General features: G+C 37.5%; 1 protein-coding gene across 1 annotated transcript; it reads right to left on the reverse strand.

Moving 5' to 3' along the window:
- Positions 1 to 1,692: 1,692 nt before the first annotated feature.
- Positions 1,693 to 24,405, reverse strand: LOC134273181 (mucin-19-like). Its single transcript, XM_062755361.1, has 14 exons — positions 24,351 to 24,405; positions 24,217 to 24,237; positions 23,723 to 23,910; positions 12,795 to 12,938; positions 10,960 to 11,122; positions 9,836 to 10,006; positions 9,628 to 9,723; positions 9,413 to 9,517; positions 8,759 to 8,967; positions 8,336 to 8,479; positions 3,062 to 8,249; positions 2,732 to 2,824; positions 1,865 to 2,128; positions 1,693 to 1,767 (listed from the first exon to the last, which is right to left on the reverse strand). The coding sequence occupies exons 1-14, from the start codon at positions 24,403 to 24,405 to the stop codon at positions 1,742 to 1,744; spliced, it is 6,867 nt and encodes a 2,288-aa protein (XP_062611345.1). The 3' UTR covers positions 1,693 to 1,741.
- Between the last annotated feature and the right edge of the window lie 1,304 nt (positions 24,406 to 25,709).

Consider the following 25,709-nt stretch of genomic DNA (forward strand, 5'->3'; position numbering starts at 1 on the left):
CTATTGGGTGTTTATACTGTAGCAAAAAATCTCTGCCACTCTGCAACCCCCACCCCCCGCCCTTGTAATTGAAAACGCAAATAACTGTTTGTAGAAAAAGTTAAACATACGAGGAACTGAAGTGAGTCAACCCGCACCCCTCCTCCCAAATAGGTATTTTTAACGGTTGGAAAATAAGTTATGTATTTTTTTTTTTTACTAAAGCGTTTCTTACACAATAAAATTCCAGTCGGCTTCCTTAACTTTATTTATTTATTTTTTTTTCTGGACCATGCTCTTTGTTAAAGGATAGTCTCTTTAATCTACTACATATCCAAATTACATTGTATAGAAAAGAATTAAGAATTATTATTTGATTTATATATATATATGTTAGAGGAGCGTGCTTAAGCAGACAGAATGGTGTCTGCAGGGGGTTCCTTTAGAGAAAACTGTAAAAAATGAAAACAATAAAAAGCTTATGAATTCCACTCATGAAAAACTGTTACAAGTAGATAAACGAACTTAAAAAAGTTTACAATAGATAACCACGGCAATAAGTTAGCAGCATACAATTAAGTTGAAAATTGTTCCACAAAACTATGTCAACCGGAAGTTGAGTGGATTTGGTCTGGACATTGAGGCTCTGGATGATTACTAGGCAATATGAGAGTCAATGACTGTTTGTTATTTGATTTATAACTGGAAGACTACTCTTGTGGCAACCTCAAAGACCACCTTTAGTGATCTAGAATTTCATATCTGGGCAAAAATGGTGCGCAGTGTACAGCTAGAAATTGGTTTTCGGACAAGAAGGTCATTTTTGATAGTGATCATACCAAGACATTTGTCAATCCCAGTTTTGGAAATAATGGCATATTATATAAACTAGTACCGATCCGGCATATGTTTAATTCACAAATAAGAATTAACAAGTGGTGCGTTAGCAATTTTGTCTAGTGTAGATATAAAAAAAAAACACAGTGTGTGTTCTGAGAAGCACTGGCTTACAATGATCCAACACGTACCTTACCGAATACCGCCTTCTCATTGGCCTTCCTTTGGTCACGCCTACCATAAACAGGCATTTCCAATAAACTACGTTCATATTATACAATATTTTCTTCCCGCTATTCTACAAAACGCGGGAAAACATCATTACATGAAAGAATTTTTTGGCTGAATGTGTGCAGATTATGATGATTTTTGCCAAAGCACAAGTTTATGTCACAATTATAACATCATAGTACTCGGTTTTCTTAAGTTTATCTATTTATGTAATACAGTAATTGGAAACAGTGAAAAATAATTGAGACAAATTCTTGGACTAATCCTAAAACTTGCATATTCTGGGGTCCGATTTTTGTCCTTGAAGGTTTTACAAAAATCCCAATAGAATTGGACATAAAAATATCTAATTTTGAAAGATTACTGTAAAAGTAATGCATGAAATCCATAATCTTGTTTTATAGTACATGTGTATATGATAAAGAATTCACTTCATCAAAACACCTACTGCAACCTTTTAGGTCACCTGGTGACCCACGTTTTTGTCTGTCATAGTTTGAACATTTCACATTATACACTGTGGAACCAATTCAAACTGATTTTGGCTTTATTTCAAATAGATCTTTGACAATTTAGTATAAAACTCAGGTGACTGGTAAGGCCCCTGTGCCTTTTGAAGGTCACATACCGTAAACTCAACACTAGTTACTTTATAAGTATATTAAAACAAAAGTACAAAAGACTCTCTGTAAAATTATCCATTTGGCTTCTTTTGTGATGCTGAAACAAAGAAGATAAAAATCATTTTATTTAAGCATTACTGCACATCATTTCACTCATTATATAGATCTATATATGACAAAATCATGATACGTACTACAGGAATATTTGCAGTGCATTTGCAACAATGGAATGCTGCATGAATAAGTGAGAAGTGTTCGCTTGCAGTCAACAGGGTCCCTTGGATCATAATAAGAAACAGCTCCTGTTGGAAGAACATGTGGGGTTGTCTTTGTAGCAGTGGATGTTGATATGTTGTTGATGGTTGTTGGGCCTGCTGTTGATTTGCTATGAACCTTTGGTTTTAATGTTGAAGTGGTTGTTGATAGTGTAACAATGGGGCTTGATGAGCTGGATAATCCTATAACAATTACCGAGAAAAATGATATAAGGACAGACGTAATGTAGTTTGAACTTTATTATCTAATCTTCCCTGGTGTGGACGAGTTCCACTAAATAAAAGACCCAATCTAATGAAAAAGTTTTATATCTTAAAATAAATCTTTTCTTCTCCTCTGCATTAAGCAAACTAAACACACATTAACTTGTGAAGAGCAAGGGTGGTTTTCCAAATTGTGATTTTAATCATGTCCCCTTGATCAGTGGTTGTTGAGTTTAAATGGAGGCTTTTCTGAGGTTTTTAAAATCTCCTTTAGGTTTCATGGTAAATTTGATCACATGCCAACCTGTATTTACATATAATTTTTTTTTTAAAATACTTTATTACTTATTACCAATAAAGTGACTTTTCCCATACTTCAGTGGCATAAATAGTTAAATACAATGTGTTGAACTCTTCTACCCCTTTGAAATTAAATCAATCATCATGATTTCAGGATATGGTTATTTATGTGATGATTCTGTTTTTGTACAGAACTGAAGGTTATATACTCCTTACTTAGATAGTACTGTATAGGGGAAATATTTGAAAATGTAAATGTTTAAAATATTACAATATTGGTACCTGCTGATTGAGTAGAACTTCTGATAGTTGTGAGAGCTGCCATTGTTGCTGACATAGTTGTTGGTGTGGAAGGTGGTGTACCACTGGCTGACCCTGTGTTAAATTGTATATCAAACTGCTCATTTCATACGTATAACAGAAAAAAAAGATGACTTTGATGTGTAAAACATTGGATGTTTTTTCTTAAAATTGCAAATAATATGATTAATCATATAAATTATTTTAACAATCCCCCTCAAAAAAAAAGAAACCTGTGTACAAATTTCAGAAAGAATTGTTAGCAAGTATGAAGCATTTTCAAAACTGCATCAAGGTTGACCTTGTTCTTACCACAGGAATGGGGACAGTGCATAAGAATGCTTGGTTGAGAACAACCTGAGGAAACAAGTTGCTTGCAATCAGGAGGATCCAGTGGATTATAAAGGGATATAGATGTTGGCTGACTGTTGGCTGATACTGTAGTTTGATTTGAGATCCCACTTGTTGAAGTGGAAACATTTGTCTGACCACTGTTGGTTACAGTTGTACCTGAAGATAACCCTGTTTGACCAGTATTGGTTGAAGAAGTAAGCTGCGAAGCTGTAGTTGATCCTGTTATTTGAACTGATGTTCCTGAAGTTAAAGCAGTTTTTGTTACTGAAGCGCCTGTTGTTTGTCCTTTCGGTAGGATTGTTGTTTTTTGTCCCATGGTTTGTGCTGATGTTTTTGTTGGGGATGAAGTAGTAGTAGCTTGGGCTGTTGTGGCTGAAGGAGTTGTTGACTGAACTGTTGCAACAGATGGTGTAGTTTTTTGTGCCCTTGTTGATAAATTGCTTGATATACTTGATGCTGTGACTGAAGATACTGTTATTTGTTGTGTTTGGACTGAAGATCTTGCAGACTGTGCTGTTGTGGATGAAGTACCTTTAGGTTTTGATGTAACTGAAGATCCTCCTGTTGCTTGTGTTGTTGTGTTTAAAGAACTTGTGGTTTGTCCTGTTCTGTTAGAAAGTAATGCCTGTGAAGTTGTGGATGAGGAGCCAATTGAATTAACTGTTGTGATTGAAGATCCTGTTGTTTGGATTGATGATCCTGTAGCTTGACCTGTTGTGAGAGAAGATGTAGAAGTCTGTGTTGTGGCTGATGAGCTTGAGAGTTGTCCTTTTGTGATTGAAGATACTGTTGTTGTTGTTGGTGCTGTTGTGACCGAAGAACCTGTACTTTTTCCTGTTATGAGAGAGTTTGCAGTTGTCTGTGCTGCTGAAGTGCTTGTGGTTTGTGGTGTTGTGACGGAAGATCCTGTTGATTTTGCGGAGGCCTGTCCCATTGGGACAGAGGTGGCAGTTGTTTGTGTTGTTGTCGATATAGTTCCTGTTGATTTTGATGTGACTGAAGATCCTGTTGTTTGTCCTATTGTGACTAAAGACACTGTGGCTTGTCCTGTTGTGATTGAAGATCCTTTAATTTGTCCTGTTGTTACAGATGGCATAGTTGTTCTTGATGTTTTGGTTGAAGAAACTGTCAAATTTCCTGTTGTGTTAAAAGATCCTGTTGTTTGTGTTGCTTGGATTGATGAACCTTGTGATTTTCCTATTGTGTTGGAGGATGTAGCTGTCTGTGTTTTGCTTGAGGAATTTGATATTTGTCCTAATGTTGAAGATACTGAGATTTGTGATATTGTGACTGAAGATCCTACTGTTTGTCCAGTTGTGCTAGAAGATCCTGTCGTACCTGAGGACCCTGTGGTTTGTCCTGCTGTAATGGAAGGTGTAGTCATCTGTGATGGTGAGGATGAGGCGCCAGTAGAATTTACTATTGCTTTAGAAGATCCTATGGTATGTGCTGTTGTGATTGAAGATATAGTATTCTGTCTTGTTGTGACAGTCACAGATGAATTAGTAATTGTCTGTTGTGTTGCTGATAAGCTTGATAGCTGTCCTGTTGCTACTGAAGATGCTGCTGATGTTGCTGCTGTGACTGAAGGCCCTTTGGAATGTGTTGTTATGATAGGTGAAGTTGTGGCTGTAGTCTGTGACATTGTGGCTGAAGAGCCTGATGTTTGACCAGTTGTTGTAGAGGCTGCAGATGTCTGTGCTGCTGTGGATGAAGTGCCTGTAGATTTCAATGTTGTGGCTGAAGATCCTGCTGTCTGTCTTGTTGTCACTGAGGATGTAGGTGTCTGCAATGTTTTGGCTGAGGAGCCTGAGGTTTTCAACGTTGTTACAGAGAGTGTATTTGTCTGTGCAATTGTAGATGATGTTCCTGTAGATTTTGACAAAGCTGAAGATCCTTTTGTTTGTCCTGTTGTGATTGAAGATCTTGCTGTACTTGAGGACCCTGTGGATTGTACTGTTGTTATAGAAGGTGTAGTTATTTGTGATGACGAGGATAAGATGCCAGTTGAATTTACTGTTGATATAGAAGCTCCTATGGTACGTGCTGTTGTGATTGAGGTACCAGTATTTTGACTTGTTGTGACAGTCACAGATGAAGAAGTAGGTGTCTGTTTTGTGATTGATAAGCTTGAACTTTGTCCTGTTGTTACTGAGGATGCTGATGATGTTGCTGTTGTGACTGAAGGCCCTTTGGAATTTAATGATGTGGCAGACATAGTTGTCTGTGATATTGTGGATGAACCACCTGTAGATTTAGATGTTGTGATTGAATTCCCTAGTGTTTGTGCTGATGGGATGGTGGATCCTGTGGTTTGTACAGTTGAAATAAGGTTTGCAGATGTTTGTGCTGCATTTGGCAACATGGTTGCAGTTTGTGCAATTGCGGCTGAACAGCCTGATGTTTGACCACTTGTTATAGGGGCTGCAGATGTTTGTGCTGCTGTGGATGAAATGTTTGTATTTTTTGCTGTTGTGACTGAGGATCCTGTGGTTTGTGCTGTTGTGACTAGTGGTGTAGATGTGCTTGTAGTCTGTGACATTGTGGCTGAAGAGCCTGATGTTTGACCAGTTGTTGTAGAGGCTGTAGATGTCTGTGTTGCTGTGGATGAAGTGCCTGTATTTTTTGCTGTTGTGACTGAGGATCCTGTGGTTTGTGCTGTTGTGACAAGTGGTGTAGATGTGCTTGTAGTCCGTGACATTGTGGCTGAAGAGCCTGATGTTTGACCAGTTGTTGTAGAGGCTGTAGATGTCTGTGCTGCTGTGGATGAAGTGCCTTTATTTTTTGCTGTTGTGACTGAGGGTCCTGTTGTTTGTCCTGTAACTGAGGATGTAGATGTCTGTATTGTTTTGGCTGAAGAGCCTGGGTATTTCCCTGTTGTGGCGGAAAATGTTGTTGTCTGTGCTGTTGTTGTAGAGACTATTCCTGTAGGGTTTGATGAGACTGCAGATACTGTTGTTCCAGCAGTTGTGACTGAAGATACTGGAGATTGTCCAGTTGTGATAGAAGATCCTGCTGAACTTGAGGAACCTGTTGTTTGTACTGTTGTAACAGAGGGTGTAGTTATTGGTGATGGTGAGGATGAGGTACCAGTAGAATTTACTGTTGTCTTGGATGATCCTATGGTATGTGCTGTTGTGATTGATGAACCAGTATTTTGACCTGTTGTGAGAGTCACAGATGAAGAAGTAGGAATCTGTTTTGTGATTGATAAGCTTGAACTTTGTCCCATTGTTACTGAAGATGCTGATGCTGTTGTGACTGATGGCCCTTTTGAATGTGTTATTGTGGCAGGTGTAGTTGTCTGTGATGTTATGGATGACCCTACTGTAGATTTAGATGTTGTGATTGAATTCCCTGATGTTTGTGCTGTTTGGATGGAGGATCCTGAGGTTTGTGCAGTTGTGACAAGGGTTGCAGATGTTTGTGCTGTCATAGATGAAGAGGTAGTCTGTGCTGCTGTGACTGAAGAGCCTGATATTTGACCTGTTGTTATAGAAGATGCATTTGGTTGTGCTGCTGTGGATAAAGTGCTTGTAGATTTCAATGATGTGACTGAATATCCTGTTGTTTGGACTGATGATCCTGTGGTTCTTCCTTTTGTAATTGATGATGTGGCTGACGGTCCTGATGATTGTACTGTTGTGACAGACAAGGAAGATGCTATTGTAGATGATGTGCCTGTAGGTTTTGATGTGGCTGAAGATCCTGTTGTATGTGTATTTGTTACTGAGGATCCTGTAGTTTGTCCTGTTGTGACAAAAGGTGTGGTTGTCTGTGCTGTATTTACTGAAGAACTTATGATTTGTCCAGTCATAACGAGAGGTGTTGATGTTTGAGCTGTTGTCACTGAAAACCATATGGTTTTTCCTGTTGTGATGTTAGGTGTATTTGTCTGTGATACTGAGGATAATGTTCCACTGGAGCTTCCTGCTGTTTGTGCTGTGTGTACTGAAGATCCTGTTGTTTGTGATGGTGTAACAGAGTTTGCTGTTGTATGTGCTGTTGTGGATAAATTTGTTGTAGATTGGCTTGTACCTGAAGAACCTGATGATTGTGCTGTTTGGTTTGCTGATAATCCTATGGTTTTTCCTGGTGATGTAACAGAGAATGTAGATGATTGAGATATTGGAGCTGATGAACTTGAGTTTTTTCCTGGTGTGACAGATGATTGGGATGTTTGTGCTGTTGTGACTGATGTCCCTGTAGTTTGTCCTGTGACAGAAGCTGTACTTGTTTGAGATGTTGTGGATGAAGTAGCTGGTTTAATGGTAGTGACCGAAGGTCCATGGGATGGGGATGTCTGTATTATTGGGCCTGATGAGCTTTGTCCTGTTGTGGATGAAAATACTGATGTTTGTGCTGTTGTGGCTGAAGAGCCTGAGATTTGTCCTGTTGTGATAGTTGGTGAATTTGTCTGTGCTGCTGTGGATGACTTGCCTGTTGTATTCATTGTTGAAGCTGAGGGGCTTGAAATATATCCTGTAGAGACTAAAACTCCAGTGGATTGGGCTGCTGTGATTGAAGTGCCTGTGGTTTGTCCTGTTGTGAAAAGGGTTGCGGCTGGTTGTGCTGTTGACGATGAAATGCCTGTTGGATTTACTGTCGAGGCGGAAGAGCCAAGATTATATCCTGTTGTTTGAGAGGTCGTGACTGAAGTTCCTGTAGTTTTTCCCATTGTAATAGAGGTTGCAGTTAATGTTCCTGTTGATACTGAAAACCCTGTTGTTTGTGTTTTCGTGCTGGAAGATCCTGTGGATTGTCCTGATGTGACAGAAGGTGCAGTTGTCTGTGCTCCAGATGATACAACAATTGTTGAGGATCCAGGGGTTGTATTTGAAGGCACAGAGGTAAGTCCAGTTGTGTTGGAGGATGGAGATATTACAACTGTGGATGCTGTTGACTGTGAAGTTGATGATTGGTAGGTTGTGTTTCCTGAGGAGGAGCTAGTTGTGAATGTTGTTGATTGTGTAGAAAGAGGCAAGGGGAGTGTTGTTTGTTGTGTACTTGCACAGCCAATCAAATCAAATCGCATTGCTATATGATGACTCCATTCCAAAGGATGTAGCTTTATATATTTTGCTTGTATTGGAGTTTGTAAGGTGTTGATCTCAGGTGTATTTTCGTCAGAATTACCCTTGAAAACCTGAAATTTGAGTAATTTCTCATAAGTTTTCAAACAATATTTAAGCATTTACAAATTTTATTTTGCATCAAATATCTTGTGCTTACATGCGCTGTCTGTGAACCATATTTGCTCCAGTGTTTTCCATCTATACTGTACATTACAGAGTACTTTGTTACCCACTGTTTGCAGCAACCATCTCGTCCTTTCGTCACAATGGCCTTGATTGTGCTTATATTATTCAACTCGACCTAGAATACAATTTCTGTGTTTCTGAACTAGAAATGATCTGGTCATATGTCCAGAATGATAAGTTGATATAACCCATTTATCACACGTTTTTCGTAAAAATTGATGTGTTTTATATTTTCTTGTGTAATTTGATAAACATTACGAAATATAATTGGATTAATCTGACATTTAATATACATGCCAAAACTAGTACATAAAAGGTGAAGCAGCCATCCTCCTTTTATTTCAAAGAAACGGTACACTTATTTTTTGAAAATTAAATCCGTACATACAATTACCTGTATATATTGGTTTTTGTCTAGAACCTTTGCGACCCAGGCTCCCATTTGAGTGACCCCGTGCGGTGTTTTGACCTCTGTGTTGTTGATCCGGGCCCTGGGGGCACTGTAGTCGTGTTTGGAGTCGGCTGCTCCGTACTCACTAGTAGCATTGATGTGATTGTCCGGTACAGGACTGGACCCAGAAACAAGGTACTCGTCACATTGAGCTTAAAAAAAAGGGGAACTTTTTTGTTTTTGTTTTTTACGGTATTTTTCTGTTTGTGTGTAAGTATATAATTTTGTTGTTGTTGTTGTTTTGTATTTCTTTTTGAGATTCAAGTAGACTTGTTTACAGTAATTAGATTAATATGAATTATGTAAAGTGTCTGAAACAAGTCACATGTACAAAACAATTCCCACATGTTTACCACTCAAATATTATATAATACAGATAAAATCGTTAATCTTATGAAGAGATGATAATCACTTTACAAATATTTTCTCCGTGTATTAATCGGAATTTATTTAATTGAAATGTAATGACGTCATCCTGTGATGCATTCACATGTTCTTCCACCTGTATGAAAATACGTCTTGAAAGCCAATATATAGCACTGATATTTTTATAGGATCAAACCATAGGTGTAGTCGAACAACAGACAATATACTTACGTGTATTAGGTAGGCGAATGCCCTGGCTCGGTACTTTGGTTGATATTAGATTGGTTGTTCCACTCACTGAAGACGTTGATAGGGGAACAGACGAAAAAGTATTTCCTAAAAAGAAATTAAAGAGAGAGAGAGTCCAGCAAGCAGATGTCATTCAAATTAAGAATAAACACAAATTTTTGATTTCGGATTGGGTGTCCTTTGCAGCACAATTATACCTGTTTGATTAGAAGAAGTCGTGCTTCCACTAGTTATAGCTATCGTCTGGTTTGCATTTGTTGTTGTAGCACTGGTCGTCAATGCTGATGTATTTGCTGGTGAATGGAATATAATGAATGTCTTTTAAAATCTTTTTTTAATATTATAAAAAGTAGATAAAATACATAACATTAACTGAATTGCATTGGGTTTGTATGAAGAAAGTACCACAGGAGTGTTTGCAGTGCTGACGGATTATCGGCACGCTGCAGTTGAAGGCCAGCAGTGACCGTTTGCAGTCCTTTGGGTCTAGGGGGCTGTAATTTGGCGCTACCCCTGTGGGAAGTTTATATGGAGTGACGGGTAGGGTTGTGGTTGTACTCTTTCCAGTGGAAGTGTCTATTGAATGATAAATTCAACAATAAAGAGATATGGAAAAATGTTCTCTTTAGCAACCTAGCTATAGGTCTTTTCAGATTTGCTCAGTATGATGATAACAGTCAACATGTGAACGAACATGAGAATTATTTCATAAGCAGGGGCAAATTATGTTTGATGATAATTCTTACGCAAGTGCAGGCTAATTTTCCCGCAAGTCTGGTCACTAGAATCCTCAATCACATTAGTATTAATACTGAAGACGCGGGATTTCCCCGATGTATTTGCTGTTTACAAGCACGTAGCATCGTGGGGGCGGGAGTCTTTTCTTTACACATAACATTTTTTTTTTACTTTATTCAAGCTTAGTCAAATAAGGGTAATGTAGAAGTGTGTGAATAAAATTTGTAACTGAAAGGAGTTGGAAACCACCAATCCTCAACCCCCTCCCCCTTTCAATAAAATATGATTTTCGAGTTTTTACAGTTTTCACCTTTTTTGATACTTGCATTATACATCTATCTACATTTTTGAGAAAAGTATTTTTGCGCACTTTATTTGTCGAAAAGTTGGAGAAACATGTTAACCCCTCCCAACAAATATGTTTTATATCTTTCAATTTTTTTTTTATTTTGTCTGATAAGGTTTTCCTCAATCTTTTGGGGATACAGTCCCTTCTCATTGATAAAAGATGCTACGCTCCTCAAATTGCAATTCACTAATTCACAAAGGCTAATTTGAGCTTAAATTAGATGAATTTTACTATATACCATGTTATCTGACGTAAAGGTACAAAAGTATATTTCACGTACCAAAAAATGTGATCACATCTGCTGTTATGAAAGTATAACCCTTGTGTGGTAATTATCAGCAAATGGACAGCGATTAAAATGCTGAGAAAAACACATACCGGTACATGTATATCTCTATATCAAATCAAAAGAGAAGATGTGTTATCTGAAAAAGCCGCTCACTTGAAGAGGAGCTAGGTGTTTTGATGGGACATCCCAAAAATTCAAGTCTCATCGCAATATGGTGATTCCAGGTTTTAGGTAGAAGTCGAACACATCTTGCCCATATTGGACATGGCAAGTGATTTGTAACTTTGCTGTCTTCGTCGATATTACCTTGAAAAACCTTTCAAAATAATATAAAAAACGTTTTAAGGAGGCTGGTGGGTCAACAAATTAATCCCAAATTAGCCACCAGATTTAACTTAACTTTTTAGATACGGTATCTTTAGCTGTCAACTATCATTTGACGAAGAAAAAATGCATACATTTTAGTTTTAAAATTTGATCATTTTGTATATCTTTATATGGAGCTCTCCTTTTAAAGGAGATTGAAATAGTCTATAAATGGCTGCCACCCCCAGCCTCTTTAAATCAGTCATTCTACAAATAAACGTGTAAAACCATGTACTAAATAACAATACTTTATGTCACGAACAAATTCACTATCAAAAATTATTGTCTTTAATTCGAAGATCGATTTCATATTTATGCACTCATTGTTGTTGTTTTGCATTTATATTGATTGATTGTACGTTGTTTAACGTCCCTCTCGAGAGTTCACTCATATGGAGACGCCAGCACTTACCGGTGGAGAGCTACAAATGTTGTCCTATACTCGGCACTTAGGGCCATTAAGCAATGAGGGATCTTTTTCGTGCCAGCACTACTGCGACACGGAACCTCAGTTTATACGGTCTCATCCGAAGGACCGGTCTGCACGCCCCACAGTGTGATTCGAACCCGTGACGTAAGGATCGACTCCTAAATTCCACTCTAGAGCAGACGCTCTAACCACTGCGCCACGCGGGCGACTTTCGCATTTATAACCACGAATACAGTTTGATTTTTAATAAATATAAAAATATAAATATAATTCAATGTTTAAAAACGTATTCAACTGCAAATCTTCATGTCTTCGTTGTCTCTCATAGACAAATTTTAACATTTTCACCTTCTTCTATAGCCAGTGGTTTCTGATCTGCTACTTGCCTCGCAATCCCAAGTCAGTAGAGGAACGGAACAGAAACCCTTTGATAGCGAAGAGATGAATTTTCACTTGCATCCGCGTTTCGAGTTAAATACATGGGATATAGAGGAAAGGTTTCATTTTTATATGAAAGGAAAACAATTCTTAAGCACACAAGATGTATAAATTAATTTCCGCCACGTTTTTTTTTCTTTTAAACTGCACATAGTCCAATCTCACAATGGACTGGGTCTTTAATGTGTTCAAAAAAATGGAACCTAAAATGGTAAATTTACTAGGCAGATCATGATTACTATTTTTTATTTAACCTTAAAAAAATTCAACTACCAGAATCTGCAATCCAGGAATTTTGTTACTACATTTGCGTAGCTTAAAATAAACATTTTCTTTATCAGTTGCTGAATATTCTTATCTAAAAGTGCTGAAAATAAACTTCCGTAACATCCATAATGTTTTCCCCCCTCAATATTCCAGATTCGTGTCAGATTTAAAAAAAACATGTTTAATCGTTCTTTGCGAATTATATTAGCCATTTTCACGTTCATTTCCATAAAACCTGTTTAATCATTTTCTTCTGCCTTGCTGCACTGCCTTTAATATCGCTGATTTTTTTTTTAATATTAACGATACGAGATTTTTCAAAGTGGATATTTTTTTAACGCACTGTCTTTTTTTTACTGCTGTCTTTTACAGAAATTGTTGCTTATAATTGGCTACTTGAGACAACTATTTTTTCCCTCCACGTTAAATAACATGTGGATTGATCGTCTACGCAGAATGACCGAAATATCCCATTTTCGAATCTTACCGTTGCATTATTCCCTCCCACTGTTTTCCACTGCTTGCAGTCGTAACTGTACTGTACTGTGTAAGTCGTTACCCACTGTTTGCAACACCCATGACGCCCTTGAGTAATGACATCACGTATTAAATGGGGTCTTGAAAAGGTAGCCTAAAAGAGAATGAAAATATAAATTGGGAACTTTTGAATCCGAACATATTTGAGATCGTGTACAAATGTATTTAAAAACAAAGATGAAATCCAGAAGAAATTGCAGAGGAAAAATAAACCAAAGGTTTTTGAACCTATGCAAATTTATTTTAAACCCAGGTACATGTATATAGGTTTATCGTTACATTTACTATTTATAAGATGATATTAAGTTGAATTTGGTTTATTCTTGCAAAAACGTTTGAAAGTTATTTCTGAAGGATATTCTCCCCTCATTTAAGAACGGCAACAATTAAAATTATTTTTTTTTAACTGTATAATATATAATATGAATCCCTTGAAGCATCCAAGTTCTTTTTCAGTAAAACTGCGGGCATTATAAACTTTACCTATTTCAGTCTGTCTGTTCCTCTAGTTTTCTATCTCCCAAATGGATTATTTGTTTGAATTTATAATCTAATCCTCCAAATTTCAAAATCATACCTGGATGTACTGGTCGTGGTTATTTATGGTCGTCATACCTGGATGTACTGGGTATAGTTATTTATGGTCGTCATACCTGGATGTACTGGTTGTAGTTATTTATGGTCGTCAAACCTGGATGTACTGGGTATAGTTATTTATAGTCGTCATACCTGGATGTACTGGGTATAGTTATTTATGGCCGTCATACCTGGATGTACTGGGTATAGTTATTTATAGTCGTCATACCTGGATGTATTGGGTATAGTTATTTATGGTCGTCATACCTGGATGTACTGGGTATAGTTATTTACAGTCGTCATACCTGGATGTACTGGGTATAGTTATTTATGGCCGTCATACCTGGATGTACTGGGTATAGTTATTTATAGTCGTCATACATGGATGTACTGGGTATAGTTATTTATGGCCGTCATACCTGGATGTACTGGGTATAGTTATTTATGGTCGTCATACCTGGATGTACTGGTTATAGTTATTTATAGTCGTCATACCTGGATGTACTGGGTATAGTTATTTATGGTCGTCATACCTGGATGTACTGGGTATAGTTATTTATGGTCGTCATACCTGGATGTACTGGGTATAGTTATTTATGGTCGTCATACCTGGATGTACTGGGTATAGTTATTTATAACCGTCATACCTGGATGTACTGGGTATAGTTTTTTATAGTCGTCATACCTGGATGTACTGGGTATAGTTATTTATGGTCGTCATACCTGGATGTATCGGGTATAGTTATTTATGGTCATCATACCTGGATGTACTGGGTATAGTTATTTATGGTCGTCATACCTGGATGTACTGGTTGTAGTTATTTATAGCCGTCATACCTGGATGTACTGGGTATAGTTATTTATGGTCGTCATACCTGGATGTACTGGTTGTAGTTATTTATAGTCGTCATACCTGGATGTACTGGGTATAGTTATTTATAGTCGTCATACCTGGATGTACTGGGTATAGTTATTTATGGTCGTCATACCTGGATGTACTGGGTCTAGTTATTTATAGTCGCCATACCTGGATGTACTGGGTTTAGTTATTTATAGTCGCCATACCTGGATGTACTGGGTATAGTTATTTATAGTCGTCATACCTGGATGTACTGGGTATAGTTATTTATGGTCGTCATACCTGGATGTACTGGGTATAGTTATTTATAGCCGTCATACCTGGATGTACTGGGTATAGTTATTTATAGCCGTCATACCTGAATGTACTGGGTATAGTTATTTATAGCCGTCATACCTGGATGTACTGGGTATAGTTATTTATGGCCGTCATACCTGAATGTACTGGGTATAGTTATTTATGGTCATCATACCTGGATGTACTGGGTATAGTTATTTATGGTCGTCATACCTGGATGTACTGGTTGTAGTTATTTATAGTCGTCATACCTGGATGTACTGGGTATAGTTATTTATGGTCATAGGATGTCATACCTGGATGTACTGGGTATAGTTATTTGTGGCCGTCATACCTGGATGTACTTGGTATAGTTATTTATGGTCGTCAAACCTGGATGTATTGGGTATAGTTATTTATAGCCGTCATACCTGGATGTACTGGGTATAGTTATTTATAGCCGTCATACCTGGATGTATTGGGTATAGTTATTTATAGTCGTCATACCTGGATGTACTGGTCGTGGTTATTTATGGTCGTCATACCTGGATGTACTGGGTATAGTTATTTATGGTCGTCATACCTGGATGTACTGGGTATAGTTATTTATGGCCGTCATACCTGGATGTACTGGGTATAGTTATTTATAGTCGTCATACCTGGATGTACTGGTTGTAGTTATTTATGGTCGTCATACCTGGATGTACTGGGTATAGTTATTTATGGTCGTCATACCTGGATGTACTGGTTGTAGTTATTTATGGTCGCAGGGTTTAAACTTAACGCTCGCCCACTCGCAAATTGCGAGTAAAAATTGGTGTGGGCTCATAAAATTTGTAAGTTGCTCGCCCACGTGGCGAATAAAAATTCTACAGGGGGCCGAATTCATTCCCATTCCCCTTACTGAAAAACAGACATTTTACGCAGGTTTTTTATTTAAAACAACAGAGAAATGAAATAAATCACAGCAGTATGGTCCTATTGTTCGTAAATATCCCTCATCTTTTCCATTTAAAGTACTACACGATTTGTGAAATTCCCTAAAACGATCGTCTTTTTTTCCTAATCCGAATTTCCTCCAATCCTCTGTAAATGGTTGAAACGTGATAGATATACAATTTAAATAACTCCCAACTACTCAGTCATATGAATAGTAAGTGTTTTCACCTATTTCAGTCATGTTGTAGTTAAAATATTTAACCTAGAAAATCTTATTGTGTCATTGTCAATTTATCATTTGAAGACATGTACCACTGTCCAGGGCTACGTATTTATATACATGTATTACCAAGTAAAAAAAAAAGATAGTAAAATGTTTATTGAATACAATTTTATTTCCGTTGATTAATATTTATATGACATCTGATTTTTATAGAGGTAAGAACTTCAATTTTAAACAGATGAATTTGTATATGTATTTCATTTGTATCTACTTTTTGTCCCAGTATCTATGCTTTTTAAAAAAACACAGAGACTGTGGGCTAACAAACTTAGCAGTGGGCTCCTAAATTTGAAATGTCAGGAGCCTACATGGCTCGTGGAAATTTCAGTTAAGTTTAAACCCTGTATGGTCGTCATACCTGGATGTATTGGGTATAGTTATTTATGGTCGTCATACCTGGATGTACTGGGTATAGTTATTTATAGCCGTCATACCTGGATGTACTGGTTGTAGTTATTTATGGTCGTCATACCTGGATGTACTGGTTGTAGTTATTTATAGTCGTCATACCTGGATGTACTGGTTGTAGTTATTTATGGTCGTCATACCTGGATGTACTGGGTATAGTTATTTATGGTCGTCATACCTGGATGTACTGGGTATAGTTATTTATGGTCATCATACCTGGATGTACTGGGTATAGTTATTTATGGTCGTCATACCTGGATGTACTGGTTGTAGTTATTTATAGTCGTCATACCTGGATGTACTGGGTATAGTTATTTATGGTCGTCATACCTGGATGTACTGGGTATAGTTATTTGTGGCCGTCATACCTGGATGTACTTGGTATAGTTATTTATGGTCGTCAAACCTGGATGTATTGGGTATAGTTATTTATAGCCGTCATACCTGGATGTACTGGGTATAGTTATTTATAGCCGTCATACCTGGATGTATTGGGTATAGTTATTTATAGTCGTCATACCTGGATGTACTGGTCGTGGTTATTTATGGTCGTCATACCTGGATGTACTGGGTATAGTTATTTATGGTCGTCATACCTGGATGTACTGGGTATAGTTATTTATGGCCGTCATACCTGGATGTACTGGGTATAGTTATTTATAGTCGTCATACCTGGATGTACTGGTTGTAGTTATTTATGGTCGTCATACCTGGATGTACTGGGTATAGTTATTTATGGTCGTCATACCTGGATGTACTGGTTGTAGTTATTTATGGTCGCAGGGTTTAAACTTAACGCTCGCCCACTCGCAAATTGCGAGTAAAAATTGGTGTGGGCTCATAAAATTTGTAAGTTGCTCGCCCACGTGGCGAATAAAAATTCTACAGGGGGCCGAATTCATTCCCATTCCCCTTACTGAAAAACAGACATTTTACGCAGGTTTTTTATTTAAAACAACAGAGAAATGAAATAAATCACAGCAGTATGGTCCTATTGTTCGTAAATATCCCTCATCTTTTCCATTTAAAGTACTACACGATTTGTGAAATTCCCTAAAACGATCGTCTTTTTTTCCTAATCCGAATTTCCTCCAATCCTCTGTAAATGGTTGAAACGTGATAGATATACAATTTAAATAACTCCCAACTACTCAGTCATATGAATAGTAAGTGTTTTCACCTATTTCAGTCATGTTGTAGTTAAAATATTTAACCTAGAAAATCTTATTGTGTCATTGTCAATTTATCATTTGAAGACATGTACCACTGTCCAGGGCTACGTATTTATATACATGTATTACCAAGTAAAAAAAAAAAGATAGTAAAATGTTTATTGAATACAATTTTATTTCCGTTGATTAATATTTATATGACATCTGATTTTTATAGAAGTAAGAACTTCAATTTTAAACAGATGAATTTGTATATGTATTTCATTTGTATCTACTTTTTGTCCCAGTATCTATGCTTTTTAAAAAAACACAGAGACTGTGGGCTAACAAACTTAGCAGTGGGCTCCTAAATTTGAAATGTCAGGAGCCTACATGGCTCGTGGAAATTTCAGTTAAGTTTAAACCCTGTATGGTCGTCATACCTGGATGTATTGGGTATAGTTATTTATGGTCGTCATACCTGGATGTACTGGATATAGTTATTTATAGCCGTCATACCTGGATGTACTGGTTGTAGTTATTTATGGTCGTCATACCTGGATGTACTGGTTGTAGTTATTTATAGTCGTCATACCTGGATGTACTGGTTGTAGTTATTTATGGTCGTCATACCTGGATGTACTGGGTATAGTTATTTATGGCCGTCATACCTGGATGTACTGGGTATAGTTATTTATGGTCGTCATACCTGGATGTACTGGTTGTAGTTATTTATAGCCGTCATACCTGGATGTACTGGTTGTAGTTATTTATGGCCGTCATACCTAGATGTACTGGGTATAGTTATTTATGGTCGTCATACCTGGATGTACTGGGTATAGTTATTTATGGTCGTCATACCTGGATGTACTGGGTATAGTTATTTATGGTCGTCATACCTGGATGTACTGGGTATAGTTATTTATGGCCGTCATACCTGGATGTACTGGGTATAGTTATTTATGGTCGTCATACCTGGATGTACTGGTTGTAGTTATTTATAGCCGTCATACCTGGATGTACTGGTTGTGGTTATTTATGGTCGTCATACCTGGATGTACTGGGTATAGTTATTTGTGGTCGTCATACCTGGATGTACTGGTTGTAGTTATTTATAGTCGTCATACCTGGATGTACTGGTTGTGGTTATTTATGGTCGTCATACCTGGATGTACTGGGTATAGTTATTTATGGCCGTCATACCTGGATGTACTGGGTATAGTTATTTATGGTCGTCATACCTGGATGTACTGGTTGTACTTATTTATAGCCGTCATACATGGATGTACTGGGTATAGTTATTTATAGCCGCCATACCTGGATGTATTGGGTATAGTTATTTATAGTCGTCATACCTGGATATACTGGGTATAGTTATTTATAGTCGTCATACCTGGATGTACTGGGTATAGTTATTTATGGTCGTCATACCTGGATGTACTGGGTATAGTTATTTATGGTCGTCATACCTGGATGTACTGGTTATAGTTATTTATAGTCGTCATACCTGGATGTACTGGGTATAGTTATTTATGGTCGTCATACCTGGATGTACTGGGTATAGTTATTTATGATCGTCATACCTGGATGTACTGGGTATAGTTATTTATGGTCGTCATACCTGGATGTATTGGGTATAGTTATTTATAGCCGTCATACCTGGATGTACTGGTTATAGTTATTTATAGTCGTCATACCTGGATGTACTGGTCGTGGTTATTTATGGTCGTCATACCTGGATGTACTGGGTATAGTTATTTATGGTCGTCATACCTGGATGTACTGGTTGTAGTTATTTATGGTCGTCATACCTGGATGTACTGGGTATAGTTATTTATAGCCGTCATACCTGGATGTACTGGGTATAGCTATTTATGGTCGTCATACCTGGATGTACTGGGTATAGTTATTTATACCCGTCATACCTGGATGTACTGGTTATAGTTATTTATAGTCATCATACCTGGATGTACTGGTCGTGGTTATTTATAGTCGTCATACCTGGATGTACTGGTTGTGGTTATTTATGGTCGTCATACCTTGATGTACTGGGTATAGTTATTTATGGTCGTCATACCTGGATGTACTGGTTGTAGTTATTTATAGCCGTCATACCTGGATGTACTGGGTATAGTTATTTATGGTCGTCATACCTGGATGTACTGGGTATAGTTATTTATGGCCGTCATACCTGGATGTATTGGGTATAGCTATTTATAGCCGTCATACCTGGATGTACTGGGTATAGTTATTTATAGCCACCATACCTGGATGTACTGGGTATAGTTATTTATGGTCGTCATACCTGGATGTACTGGGTATAGTTATTTATAGCCGTCATACCTGGATGTATTGGGTATAGTTATTTATAGCTGTCATACCTGGATGTACTGGGTATAGTTATTTATGGTCGTCATACCTGGATATAATTATTTATGACCGTCATACCTGGATGTACTGGGCATAGTTATTTATAGTCGTCATACCTGGATGTACTGGTTGTAGTTATTTATGGTCGACATACCTGGATGTACTGGGTATAGTTATTTATGGTCGTCAAACCTGGATGTACTGGGTATAGTTATTTATGGTCGTCATACCTGGATGTACTGGGTATAGTTATTTATAGCCATCATACCTGGATGTACTGGGTATAGTTATTTATAGCCGTCATACCTGGATGTACTGGTTATAGTTATTTATGGTCGTCATACCTGGATGTACTGGTTGTAGTTATTTATGGTCGTCATACCTGGATGTATTGGGTATAGTTATTTATAGCCGTCATACCTGGATGTACTGGGTATAGTTATTTATGGTCGTCATACCTGGATGTATTGGGTATAGTTATTTATAGCCGTCATACCTGGATGTACTGGTTATAGTTATTTATAGTCGTCATACCTGGATGTACTGGTTATAGTTATTTATGGTCATCATACCTGGATGTACTGGGTATAGTTATTTATGGTCGTCATACCTGGATGTACTGGTTGTAGTTATTTATAGTCGTCATACCTGGATGTACTGGGTATACAGTGGACCTTCAGATATCCGGACGCCAGATATCCGGATGCTTCAGTATCTGGACGCTTTTTCATCGGAACAGAATTTTAAAATGCTATTATGTCTTTTTTAACTGGTGATTCAGGTATCCGGACGCTTCACATATCCGGACAAATTGACTGGGAACCAAAGCGTCCGGATAAATGAGGCTCCACTGTAGTTATTTATGGTCGTCATACCTGGATGTACTGGGTATAGTTATTTATGGCCGTCATACCTGGATGTACTTGGTATAGTTATTTATGGTCGTCAAACCTGGATGTATTGGGTATAGTTATTTATAGCCGTCATACCTGGATGTACTGGGTATAGTAATTTATAGCCGTCATACCTGGATGTATTGGGTATAGTTATTTATAGTCGTCATACCTGGATGTACTGGTCGTGGTTATTTATGGTCGTCATACCTGGATGTACTGGGTATAGTTATTTATGGTCGTCATACCTGGATTTACTGGGTATAGTTATTTATGGCCGTCATACCTGGATGTACTGGGTATAGTTATTTATGGCCGTCATACCTGGATGTACTGGGTATAGTTATTTATAGTCGTCATACCTGGATGTACTGGTTGTAGTTATTTATGGTCGTCATACCTGGATGTACTGGGTATAGTTATTTATGGTCGTCATACCTGGATGTACTGGTTGTAGTTATTTATGGTCGTCATACCTGGATGTACTGGGTATAGTTATTTATGGTCGTCATACCTGGATGTACTGGGTATAGTTATTTAAAGCCGTCATACCTGGATGTACTGGTTGTAGTTATTTATGGTCGTCATACCTGGATGTACTGGTTGTAGTTATTTATAGTCGTCATACCTGGATGTACTGGTTGTAGTTATTTATGGTCGTCATACCTGGATGTACTGGGTATAGTTATTTATGGCCGTCATACCTGGATGTACTGGGTATAGTTATTTATGGTCGTCATACCTGGATGTACTGGTTGTAGTTATTTATAGCCATCATACCTGGATGTACTGGTTGTAGTTATTTATGGCCGTCATACCTAGATGTACTGGGTATAGTTATTTATGGTCGTCATACCTGGATGTACTGGGTATAGTTATTTATAGTGGTCATACCTGGATGTACTGGGTATAGTTATTTATGGTCGTCATACCTGGATGTACTGGGTATAGTTATTTATGGCCGTCATACCTGGATGTACTGGGTATAGTTATTTATGGTCGTCATACCTGGATGTACTGGTTGTAGTTATTTATAGCCGTCATACCTGGATGTACTGGTTGTGGTTATTTATGGTCGTCATACCTGGATGTACTGGGTATAGTTATTTGTGGTCGTCATACCTGGATGTACTGGTTGTAGTTATTTATAGTCGTCATACCTGGATGTACTGGTTGTGGTTATTTATGGTCGTCATACCTGGATGTACTGGGTATAGTTATTTATGGCCGTCATACCTGGATGTACTGGGTATAGTTATTTATGGTCGTCATACCTGGATGTACTGGTTGTAGTTATTTATAGCCGTCATACATGGATGTACTGGGTATAGTTATTTATAGCCGCCATACCTGGATGTATTGGGTATAGTTATTTATAGTGGTCATACCTGGATGTACTGGGTATAGTTATTTATGGTCGTCATACCTGGATGTACTGGGTATAGTTATTTATGGTCGTCATACCTGGATGTACTGGTTGTAGTTATTTATAGTCGTCATACCTGGATGTACTGGGTATAGTTATTTATGGTCGTCATACCTGGATGTACTGGGTATAGTTATTTATGGTCGTCATACCTGGATGTACTGGGTATAGTTATTTATGGTCGTAATACCTGGATGTATTGGGTATAGTTATTTATAGCCGTCATACCTGGATGTACTGGTTATAGTTATTTATAGTCGTCATACCTGGATGTACTGGTCGTGGTTAGTTATGGTCGTCATACCTGGATGTACTGGGTATAGTTATTTATGGTCGTCATACCTGGATGTACTGGTTGTAGTTATTTATGGTCGTCATACCTGGATGTACTGGGTATAGTTATTTATAGCCGTCATACCTGGATGTACTGGGTATAGTTATTTATGGTCGTCATACCTGGATGTACTGGGTATAGTTATTTATAGCCATCATACCTGGATGTACTGGTTATAGTTATTTATAGTCATCATACCTGGATGTACTGGTCGTGGTTATTTATAGTCGTCATACCTGGATGTACTGGTTGTGGTTATTTATGGTCGTCATACCTTGATGTACTGGGTATAGTTATTTATGGTCGTCATACCTGGATGTACTGGTTGTAGTTATTTATTCATACCTGGATGTACTGGGTATAGTTATTTATAGTCGTCATACCTGGATGTACTGGGTATAGTTATTTATGGCCGTCATACCTGAATGTACTGGGTATAGTTATTTATAGCCGTCATACCTGAATGTACTGGGTATAGTTATTTATAGCCGTCATACCTGGATGTACTGGGTATAGTTATTTATGGTCGTCATACCTGGATGTACTGGGTATAGTTATTTATAGCGTCATACCTGGATGTATTGGGTATAGTTATTTATAGCCGTCATACCTGGATGTACTGGGTATAGTTATTTATGGTCGTCATACCTGGATGTATTGGGTATAGTTATTTATGGTCGTCATACCTGGATGTACTGGGTATAGTTATTTATTGTCGTCATACCTGGATGTACTGGTTGTAGTAGCCGTCATACCTGGATGTACTGGGTATAGTTATTTATAGTCGTCATACCTGGATGTACTGGTTGTAGTTATTTATGGTCGTCATACCTGGATGTACTGGGTATAGTTATTTATGGTCGTCATACCTGGATGTACTGGTTGTGGTTATTTATGGTCGTCATACCTGGATGTACTGGGTATAGTTATTTATAGTCGTCATACCTGGATGTACTGGTTGTAGTTATTTATGGTCGTCATGCCTGGATGTACTGGGTATAGTTATTTATGGTCGTCATACCTGGATGTACTGGGTATAGTTATTTATAGCCGTCATACCTGGATGTACTGGTTGTAGTTATTTATGGTCGTCATACCTGGATGTACTGGGTATAGTTATTTATAGCCGTCATACCTGGATGTACTGGTTGTAGTTATTTATGGTCGTCATACCTGGATGTACTGGGTATAGTTATTTATAGTCGTCATACCTGGATGTACTGGGTATAGTTATTTATAGCCGTCATACCTGGATGTACTGGTTGTAGTTATTTATGGTCGTCATACCTGGATGTACTGGTTGTAGTTATTTATGGTCGTCATACCTGGATGTACTGGGTATAGTTATTTATGGTCGTCATACCTGGATGTACTGGTTGTGGGTATTTGCGGCCGCCGCCCAGCCCCCTATTTCCGTTATCCCGTTGATTATCTCCTCCTTGGTGTCCAGATGTCCCCTCTCAGCCCCATACATGTGTTTGCTGTCCTTTTTCCCATACTCACTGGAGGCAGTTAAGTTACTGTTTTTGGCAATGGGATTTTTACATAATTCTAGATAAAATAACTGTAATTAAATTTTTTATTTGCAGACTAGAACAATTCTGTATCTCGAGGAGGGTGATGTTAATTAGTCTATATACCGGAATCGGTAAAATTAATTAAATTTAAAAAAAGAACAAAACCAATTCTTTAAAAAAGTAAAATAAATTGGGTTTTACTTGTCCCTTTTTGTTATTAGTTACGAAAATGCAGTTTATTTTAAATTATTTTAACAAGTTTGTTAACCACGGTAAGAAAACTGTTGATTTTTTATTGAGCGAGAGAGGGGGATAAAGATGCTGCTTTATTATCACTTACCTGTGCTTTTAACTAATGTAACTGAAAAAGAAAAGAAAACCTCAAAGATTTACGCTGTGATACTCTTAAAAAAAAATACCCCAAATTTATAATTTATTACCTATAAAATAAAAAAAAAGTATAATAGATCATACCTCTAAACAAGCAAATTAAAAGAATTCGAAAACCAGTTCCGTAAAACTCTGTCATTTTAAAAGTATGGATTGTCACATAATCTTCCTCAGGACCGAAGTGTGTGTTTGCGTGAGGGGGGTAACTGATTCTTGTGTATCCGGGGGAGGAGGTCCCTTAATCACCTTGACAATAATGTCTGAATACACAATTATCTCGACGTATGGAGGGGGTTGTTTGTTTAGCAACAGATAACCAATTTCTTCGACTTTGAATAACTGTTAAACAATTACTGAGTATTTTCTTCTTCATTTGTATGTAGACACATTTCACCAAATTTCTTTTCGTTTTAAGGATGCTATATTTAGTATACCGTCTGTTTATAAGTCTGTTTATAAAGTGAATGGAAATTCACTTAATTTTCTCTCATTATTAGAAGAGAATGGTGAGCTAGATTGATAGTTTGTGTTACGAAAATAAAAAATAATAATACAATGTAATAATAAAATTTTCTTAACATTGGTGGCATGTTAATTTGCTTATAAATTCTCGTACTTGATATACTGTGTAGCTTCAAATAAAATTATTGTCCCCCGCTTTCGCGAAAGCGACGGGACATTAAATCTCATTCGTCTGTCCCTCTGTCCGTCAGTCTGTCAATCTGTCAGTCTGTCCGTCTGTCCGTCCGTCACAAAAACTTTAACCTTGCCCATAACTTTTGATTTAGTGGAGCTATGACTTTCATATTTCATATATGTATTTCTTGTGATAAGACCTTTCTTTGGGTACCACCAAATTTGACCTTTTGACCTTGACCTTGGAGTTTGACCCACTTTTACACAAAAAATTCATACTTTTACTTTGGCCGTAACTTTTAAATCGTAGACACTAGAACTTTCTTATTTCACATATATATTCTTTGTGACAAGACCTTTCATTGGATACCAACAACTTTGACCTTTTGACCTGACCTTGGAGATTTCCGAACTTATGAAAAAAACTTTAACATTGACCATAACATATGAACGGTACGAACTAGAGCTTTCATACTTCATATATGTAATCCTTGTGAGAAGGCCTTTCATTGGATACAAAGAACTTTGACCCTTTCACCTTGACCTTGGAGTTTGACCTACTTTTAAAAAACTATGACCTTTGCCACAACTTTTGAACAGTACATACTTGGACTTTCATATTTCACATATGTATTCTTTGTGGCAAGACCTTTCAATTGATATCAACAACCTTGACCTTTTGAAGTTGACCTTGGAGAATTTTCGTACTTATGAAAAAACTTTAATCTTTACCATAACTTTGGAATGGCAAGGGCTAGGGCTTTCATACTTCACATATGTAATCCTTGTGAGGAGACTGTTCATCAG

This window comes from Saccostrea cucullata, unplaced genomic scaffold (assembly GCF_032062105.1).
Source record: "Saccostrea cucullata isolate Sc308-1 unplaced genomic scaffold, CSIRO_AGI_Scuc_v1 ctg137, whole genome shotgun sequence".
Taxonomy (NCBI): domain Eukaryota; kingdom Metazoa; phylum Mollusca; class Bivalvia; order Ostreida; family Ostreidae; genus Saccostrea; species Saccostrea cuccullata.

What these genes read in the sequence shown, in the direction of transcription:
- LOC134273181 (XM_062755361.1), bottom strand. Translation starts at nt 24,405, where the DNA reads ATGACAGAGTTTTACGGAACTGGTTTTCGAATTCTTTTAATTTGCTTG. An exon ending in GCACTGCAAACACTCCTGTG is followed by an intron (nt 9,724 to 9,835) that starts GTACTTTCTTCA and finishes TCCATTCACCAG; the next exon opens with CAAATACATCAGCATTGACG. An exon ending in GCACTGTCCCCATTCCTGTG is followed by an intron (nt 2,825 to 3,061) that starts GTAAGAACAAGG and finishes AATTTAACACAG; the next exon opens with GGTCAGCCAGTGGTACACCA.